This window comes from Halichoerus grypus, chromosome 2 (genome assembly GCF_964656455.1).
Source record: "Halichoerus grypus chromosome 2, mHalGry1.hap1.1, whole genome shotgun sequence".
In the NCBI taxonomy this organism is placed as follows: domain Eukaryota; kingdom Metazoa; phylum Chordata; class Mammalia; order Carnivora; family Phocidae; genus Halichoerus; species Halichoerus grypus.
The window spans coordinates 205,784,584-205,793,297 of NC_135713.1; the positions used below are offsets into that span (position 1 = coordinate 205,784,584).

Genomic DNA, 8,714 nt, shown 5'->3' on the forward strand with positions numbered 1-8,714 from the left:
GCAGAGCTCAGCTGGCCAGGCCACCTGGGCTCAGCCCCCATGCCTTTGTGTTTACAGCCTCACGTTTCTGTCTGTTCTTTCACGGAGGGTACTGGCAGAGTGGAAGGTGAGTCTGGAGTCTGGATGAGCAGGGAGGAAGGGAGATTCGTCTTGCCCTGGTGTACGAGTCCCCTGGGGTTGCTGCAACGGATGACTGCAAACTTGGTGGATTATCACAGAAGCGCGTTCTCTCCCGGTTCTGGAGGCCAGAAGGCCGAGATCAGGGTGTGCTCAGGGCCGCACATCGTCCCAAGGCTCCAAGGGAGAACCCGCTCCTGCCTCTTCCAGCTTCTGGGGGCTCTAGGTTTTCATTGGCTTTGGTTGCATCATTTCCATCTCTGCCTCCATCCTCGCAGGGCCCCCTTGGTGTCTGTGTGTCTGGGTCTCAGATCTCCCCTCCCCCTTCTCTCTTGGATGACCTCAACTCGGGATCCCTAATGACAGCTGCATAGACTCTATGGCTACATTTCCCAGGTAGTGAGGTTAGGATTTGGACCTATCTTTTGGGGGGGGGACACTATTCAACCCACTATACCCGGTGAGAAGCATGTTCAAGCTACTCTCAGTCAGAAGGAAACCACAGTGACTAACCTTCCCAGCCTGCTCGGGACTGAGGGGTTTCCCAGGACATGAGGCTTTCAGTGGGAGAGTCCCCGGGCAAACCAGGTCAGCTTGTCACCTTAAGATAAGCAGAGGGGTATTTGAGATCTTCCAGGACACTGTTGTTCCCTAGGATCTTACTAAGGACACTGCCATAGGATCTACCACCCCTCAAGCATAGTCATCTTCATAGCTAGATTTATAGCACCTTTACCCTTTGTCGTGCAAAGCTCTCTACCCGTCTGATCTTCATTTCTCAAAGACAGCGCCTAAGAGAATTTAGATGTCCCCATTTTACAGGTGGGGAAAGCGGACTTAGAGGTTAAGTAAAGCCCCGGGGTTTCATAGCTAGCATGTGATAAGGTAAGGACAGCGCCTACCTTCTTCCTTATACTACATGGAACCAGAGAGGGGTGGAGCCCTGGGCGGAAAGGACATGGAAGCAGCCTGGTGGCCCAGGTGCCTCCAGTTGTCACATCTTTGTCTCTTTCCACAGTAAGGACACATCAGCCTTCATGGTCAACCCACTGACAGCACAGGGAGTGGCCGTGGTGGTCATGGCTTATGACCTTGCCCCCAAAGGTAATGAGGATGGTCCTGCAGGTTTGAAGGCTGCTGGGCTTTGGAGGGGAGAGAGCCCCCCACGAATCCTGACCCAGCTCCTGCTCTCCGTGCAGGTACCCTGGACCAGATGGTAGACCAGGTGACTCGGAGCATCTCATTTGTCCAGAAGCAGTATCCGCGCAATGAGTGGGTATCACTGCAGATTTTCCTTTTATCAGACAATGAGGGAGGACGGTGATTCAGCCCCTTGGACGCAGCCCAGCTGTCCCCTCGGGCCTGTGGAGCAGAAGGCAAATTGGGAGTCTTTGGTACTGGCCCGATGCATTAGGGAAACTGAAGGCAAATTGGGCTCTCTGCTCTGACCCAACCCAGGGGAATTTACCTGTGCGGACACTCAGCAGGGGCCCACCTGGCTTCCATGATGTTCCTGACCAACTGGACCAAGCATGGAGTCACACCCAACCTCAAAGGTTTTCATGGGACTGCAGGTTTGGCTGGACAGCCATCACCCTCCCCAGATGGTCTGCACCCGGGGCACAAAATCCCAACAGCCATGGAGGGCTTGACCTGGGGCTTTGAGCCCTGTGAAACAGGCCTGCTTTGTGTCTCTACCCCTACCCTGGTCTTGCCCCTTTGGCCCTGGAGGCTGGGCTGGCCCCATATTGCCCCCCTCCCCAGGGCCGGCTTGAGGCCCAGTGTGGATGGAGCCTTGGCCCCACCTGGAGCCTGGCCCTCTGACTATTCTTCACCTTCACAGGCTTTTTCCTGGTAAGTGGGATCTATGACCTGGAGCCCATTGTGTATACCAATACCAACGCCCCTCTCCACATGACCCTGTGAGTCATTTGTCCCCTCCTCCCAGAGCTGAGCGTGAGCCTATCAGGGGGGCAAGGGGTGAAGTGCAGGCTTTTCTCTGTCCTGACCCACGCCTACCCCCTGTGTCAGGGAGGATGCTCAGAGGAACAGTCCCCAGCTGCTCCTGGAGGCGGCCGTGACGCGGCCCTCAGATCCAGCCTGCCACGTGCTGGTGACTGTGGGCCAACACGACTCCCCTGAATTCCACCGACAGTCCAGGGAATTTTATCAGGTACTCCCAGCACCCTGCCTCTGGCCAGAGGTTGAGGGTCCTGTGCTCTCATTACCTTCCTCTTTATTTCACCCAAAGGGACCCCAAGACCACGAGTCATTTATTCAACAAATACTTAGCGAGGGCCTGGTACATGCCCGGTGTGGTGTGGAGCTCCCCCACCCTGCTGCCTCCTGCTTTGCTCATTTCTCCACCCAGACACTGCGCCGAGGAGGGTGGAATGCCTCGTTTGAAGAAATCCATGATGTGGATCACTTTGAAATCATTTGGAACCTAACCCAGAAGGACTTCGTGCTCACCCAGGTGGGGCACATCCTTTCACTGTGGAGAGCGAGGTTGCCCCTGCACAGGAGAGGTGGGGAGGTGGGGAGCACGGAGGAGCCACTTTACTGGATCTTTGGCCTCCAGGAGGCTGGGATCCTGATGGTAAGAATTGAGTACCCCACTAGCTTCCTCTACTTCACCCCCTTCTGAAATGAGGTGAGCTGCAGAGTCTGCTCCCGGGCACACAGGTGGGAGCTGCATGGGGCTTGGTGTGGATGGGGACAGGCATCAATCTGGTGCAAGGAAAGTATCAGCCTGTGTGTAAGCATAAAGCAAAGCCAACTCCGGATAGGAGAGGATGGATGGATTTGGTTCATTACAATTTTTACATGGAGAATCCTTTTAAAAATCAAACATTACAGGGGCGCCTGCCTGGCTCAGTTGGTGGAGCACATGACTATTGATCTCAGAGTCATTGAGTTGAAGCCCCACATTGGGTGTAGAGATGACTTAAAAATAAAATCTTTTTAAAAATCAAATATTACAATTTTAATGCAGAGAATTCTTTTAAAAGCCAAAGAATAAACTGGGGGAAATATTTGCCACAGATTTGACAGATAAAGAATTACCAATTCTGTTGGTTTTTTTTTTTTTTTCTGGGAAAGTGGGTACGTCATTAGCTTCACTTTTTAATCAGCTGCCGCCTCAGTGAGGCTTTTAGAGCATTCAGTTTTAACTCACACAGTTAATATTCTTACTATATTAAAGAGCACTTTCAAATCAACAAGAACCATTTTTATTTCTATTTAGGAATAGATTATAAATAGAAAAAAATGGACAAGGAATAAGGGATAATTTAAGAAAAAATATACGTGGCCCGTAAACATGGGGGAAGATTAAATTATACTAGTGATCATAGAAATGTCACTTAGAAGGCCAGTCCTTTCCCACCTGTCATGGAAAATGTTCTAATGATAATTACGCCCAGCCCTGCTGGAGAGGTTGGGAAGGGCTCCTCTCTAGTTCTGCCGGTGGGACCACGGTCTGGTGATAGGGATCCAAACCCACTGGCCCAGTAATTCTGCTACTTGGAATTTCTCTTCAGGATAATCAAGAAATACACAAAGGTAGTCTTCGCAGCTTTATTAATACTCAAAACTTAGACACAGCTGACATGTCCCAGTGAGGTTAAATGATGACATAATTCAGTAACAGAATGAAGTTTGTAAAAATGAGTTAGGATACATCAAATTGTTTCGGATGTGAGAGCTAAAGCACAAAAAGAAGTGATCCAGCATATTCCCAGTTTAATAATACATCAACAGCTAGACGCTTGGAGGCATATGCATGTGTGTGAAAAAAACAATTACTAGTGGTGACACAGGTGCATTTTAAAACACGAACACGTATTACTCTTCTTTTTTTAACTGGGGGAAAAACAAACACCCATAAGTGGCATCTCTTGAAAAACCTAAGAATCGGGGTCGTGAGTTCAAGCCCCATGTTGGGTGTAGCGATTACTTAGACTTTGGCCCTGGAGGCTTTTAATTAGTAAATTTTTAATTAATTAATTAAAAAACTAATTTAATCAGGTTTAATTTAATTACATAAAAACGTAAACCCACTCTTAGCTCGTGGGTCAACAAAAGCGCATGTCGAGCCCGAGGTAAGTCTACGTATGGCTGGGGCCTTATTTAGGACACTTCAAAGGACAGGTGGGACTGGGCTGTCATTTTAAGTGACCCTTCGATGCCCAGGAATGCAGCCTGTCTCTTTCATCAGATTCCTCGAGAGAGAGTCTCACAAGAGCCTCTCCAAATCTGGGGCTCTTGTGTCTTTCCTTCCGGCTGCAGATGATTTTGAGAACAATCCTCCACGAGCACTGACGGCGCTGGAGTGTCCCTCCCCACCCCCCGATGGTGAAGCCCCTCCACAGACCCCACACACTTCCCCGTCCTGCCAGCCTCCCGCTCTCCCCATGCCCAGGAGCGCCTCTGTTTGCTCCGAACACCACTAAAAAATCTCTCTTTCGCTGGCCTCGATGGAGGGATTCCAGGGAAGGTCCAGACCAGTCAACGCTGTGTGATGCCCAAGCTGCCTGGCCCCCTGCCTGCCGAGAGGGCATAACGAAAATGACAGCTCCTGGCGATAAGTAGACTTAGCTCCAGCTCAAAGTTTGCTGACCTTTTCGAAAGATTTTCTCAAACCAGCCTGTTCTGTCTTTTATGGCATTCTTTTGACCACTCTGTCCTGTCCTGAGGATTTCCCAGAGTGTCCTGGGACATAGCCTTGGGGCTGGCCCCTTCTGTGATGGGACGATGACATCCAGAGCCAGGACAAGATTCCTCTGCTCCCCACCCAGGGGTGTGTGCAATTCCCAAGCAGCCAGCCGTGTGCATCTACCACCCTCCCCACCCAGCACCCCTCCCCCACTCTGAATAACTGGCACTCCAAGTGTGATGGAGTATCTCAAAAATGAAGAATAGCCTAGACAGTCATCAGCTGGGGATGAGTACATCCAAGCAGCCAGCAGCCGACCACTATGTAGCCATTAGAAAGAGATCTGTTTACCGGGTGGGAAATCCCCCGAACATACTGTTATATGGCAAAAGCAAGATGCTCAGTGATACAACTTAGTACCATCTCAATGACTTTACACAATATACACCCACAAAAAGATGTTTTTCTCTGTGTGCCCACGTTTGTGCATGCAGGGGAAAGGCCCGGGAGGATCCACACCTAAGGCCTCTGCTCATGTCTGGGGGGTTTCCTTTATCTGTGTTCTTTGACTCTCAGGCTAAGAAGATAATGAATATTTAAATGTAGTATGTGATCTGAAGTGCTAAAATATTCAAAAAGCTTTCAGGATGCAGGCAAATGAGAGTGATATTATAGACGTAACTTGAATTTATTCCAGATCTTCAAAGGAAATGACTCACAAACTGTAGGACTTGATCTAACATTTGCAACAAATTCCGAATGAGACACCTCGCAGCTGCTGGTGGGGGAAACCCAAGCCTTCACCACACCTAGGTGGAGAATTGCCCCCTTAGGTTATGCCCTGTTAAGGCCAATGCCTTAAAGTAAGCAAAAGACAGAACAAAAATGTGTTCGCCCCCTTGTGATCCTATTTTCATTAAAAAAAAGAATACATAAACAGGGCACTTGGGTGGCTCAGTAGGTTAAGCATCTGACTCTCGGTTTTGGCTCAGGTCATGATTTCAGGGTCGTGAAATCCAGCCCTGAGTAGGGCTCTGCGCTCAGCCTTCTCTCTCTCCCTCTGTCCCTCCCCCGATTCATGCACTCTGTCTCTCTCTTTCTCAAATCTTAAAAAAAAAAAAAAGATACAGGGTGGCACTTGGGTGGCTCAGTAAGTATTTGCCTTCTGCTCAGGTCATGATCTCAGGGTCATAGGATCGAGCCCCACGTTGGGCTCTCTGCTCTGTGGGGAGTCAGCTTCTCCTTCTGCCCACCACTCACCCTGATTGTGCTCTCTCTGTCAAATAAATAAATGTAATCTTTAAAAATAAATAAACATTTTAATTTAATATGCAACTTATAATAAATACACTGTGGACTGAATAACTATTTTTATGGCTTTTTAAAAATGGCGTCATGATTTCTTTTTTTATTCAAATATAATTAACATAACAGTGTTCTGTTTCAGGTGTACAATGTTATGGTTCAGCAATTGTGTACATTGCTCCCAGTGTTCATCTCGATGAGCGTGCTCTTAATCCCCCTTATCTATTTCGCTCATCCCCCCACCCACCTGCCCTCTAGCAACCACCAGTTTGTGTTCTGTATTTAAGAGCCTGGCTTTTTCATTTGTCACTTTTTTCCCCTCATTTGTTTTGTCTCTTAAACTCCACATATGAGTGGAATCTTACGCTTTTGTCGTTCTCTGTTGGACTTATTTTACTTAGCATAATACCCTCTCCGTCCATCCATGTTGTCACAAATAGCAAGATCTCATCCTTTCTATGGCTGAGTAATATTTCATTGTGTGTATATATCACATCTTCTTTATCCCTTATCAGTCAGTGGACACTTGAGATGCTTCCATATCTTGGCTATTGTAAATCATGCTGCAATAAACATCGGGGTGCATGCATCTTTTCGAAATGATTGTTTCCATTTTCTTTGGATAAATACCCAATAGTGGAATTGCTAGATCATACGTATTTCTATTTTAATTTTTTGAGGACACTCCATACTGTTTTCCACAGTGGCTGCACCAGTCTGCATTCCCACCAATAGTGCACAAGCGATCCTGTTTCTCCGCATCCTCTCCAACACCGGCTATATTTTGTGCTTTTTTATTTTAGACATTCTGACAGGTGTGAGGTGATATCTCATTGTGGCTCTAATTTGTATTTGTCTGATGATGAGTGATGTTCAGCATCTTTTCATGTGTCTGTTGGCCATCTGAGTGTCTTCTTTGGAAAAATGTCTATTCAGGTCCACTGCCCAGTTTTTAGTCAAACAGTTGTTTTTTTTTGGTGTTGAGTTGTATAAGCTCATTATATAGATAACTATTAATGTTAAATTTCCTGATTTTAACAATTGTGCTGTGGTTATATGAAAGATGAAGTATTTAGGGGTAAAGAGGGATAATGCTTTCACCTTACTCTTAAATTGCTCAGGTAAAAAATATACATATATACACATACTATATATATATTCTCTCTCTCTATATATATATACATATACATATGTGTGTGTGTATGGGCATCATGTAAACAGAAAATCTGGATAGAGTATACATGAGTATTCCTTGTACTATTCTTGCAAACTTTCTATAATTTAAAATGATACAATAAAGGGGCACCTAGCTGGCTTAGTCAGTAGAGCATGCAACTCTTTATCTCAGGGTTGTAAATTCAAGCCTCTGGTCAGGTGTAAAGATTACTTAAAAATAAAATCCTTAAAAAAAAATAATAAAATGATACAATAAAAAGTTTCCAGAGGCACCTGGCTGGCTCAGTCAGTAGAGCGTGGTAGAGCATGGGATTCTTAATCTCAAGGTCATGAGTTTAAGCTCCATGTTGGGCGTGGAGCCTACTTAATTAAAAAAGTTGTTTCCAAAATGTTGTGACATTAAAAGAATAGAAGCCAGCAGCCCTCGTGGGGCTGGAGCACCGAGAAGTCCTCTTATTTCTGGCCTGCGGATGTGAGAGGCGCCACTCAGCCACCCCTGCATCTCGGGAAGTGACCTCAGAACACCCTGTTCCTGACGCAGACGGAAGACACACACATTTCCCCGTAGGCTGCAGGATTTGCCTGTTGCTGGGACACCACTTCAAGGAGGGAAGGGGGGCGTTTGCCCTGGGGTCAGCCCCACCCATCCTCCCTGTCCTTCACTGTTCTCCCCTACGTTTGTCATTGCCCCCACCCCACCCCCGCCCTCCTGGACACCCAGGTCTGGGCGGTCAGCGATGCCCTCAGGGACTTAGAGTTAATGTCCTTCTCTGTCCTTTAGTAGTCTTTCAAGCTTTCCTGAGGCTTTTGTGTGGCATCAAAGCCCTCTAGAATTATCCTTTCTGACTTGGTGGAGCAGGTGGGGACCTATCTCGGCCCTCTTTGCTTGCCTAGCACCTGGGAGCTGCTCAGGGCTCTGTTCCTGGAGTTGGTTTCACTCCCTGTCCTTTCCGGACTTCTACCAGCGACTCTGGGTCTCCTTTTATTTACCTGTAAAAGAATCCAGCTGGAGCAGGAATAGGCAGACAGACCCACAGGCAGACCTGAGGCTGGGTTGGATCCCAGAGATGGGTCCCAGCACATAGGGGAGTTTGCTAAGTGATAAGGGGAGTTTGCTAAGTGATAAAACTGGTGTTTCAAACCTGCCTTTGTTCAAAGCTGCTTACCAAACAGCGTGGGGTCAACTGGCCAGATCTTGGCAAAGAAACCTGAGCCCTTTCCACATGCACCTTTCTATCGATATACTTCTGAAAGGATCAAGATTTTAACAATGAACACCAAAACCAAAAGGAATCTTCAATGAATATCTTTTATAAGTCATCTCAGAGTGGAACAAAACAAAAGAAGCCAACCAGAAATAGAAAACAAAAGTCAGGGGCGCCTGGCTGACTCAATCCAAAGAGCATGTGGTTCTTGATATGGGGGTAGTGAGTTCGAGCCCCACGTTGGGTGTAGTGAT

The 8,714-nt window shown here is 47.4% G+C and overlaps 1 protein-coding gene across 18 annotated transcripts in view; it reads left to right on the forward strand.

Annotated features, from left to right (window-relative positions):
* The window catches only part of AFMID (arylformamidase), a 29,048-nt gene extending 22,380 nt beyond the window's left edge, over nt 1–6,668 (forward strand). For 4 of the 18 annotated variants that reach the window (XM_078066192.1, XM_036110489.2, XM_078066193.1 and 1 more), the window contains 5 exons: nt 58–106; nt 1,136–1,221; nt 1,317–1,389; nt 1,576–1,971; nt 2,149–3,093. In XM_078066192.1, coding sequence (XP_077922318.1) covers nt 1,155–1,221; nt 1,317–1,389; nt 1,576–1,971; nt 2,149–2,764 — 1,152 coding nt within the window. In that variant the 5' untranslated portion in view covers nt 58–106; nt 1,136–1,154 and the 3' untranslated portion in view covers nt 2,765–3,093. Of the gene's footprint in view, nt 1–57; nt 107–1,135; nt 1,222–1,298; nt 1,390–1,575; nt 2,040–2,148; nt 3,094–4,336 lie in introns of those variants that run through there. The other 14 variants (XM_036110488.2, XM_078066189.1, XM_036110509.2 and 11 more) reach the window with 13 other exon arrangements.
* Nucleotides 6,669–8,714: the final 2,046 nt, after the last annotated feature.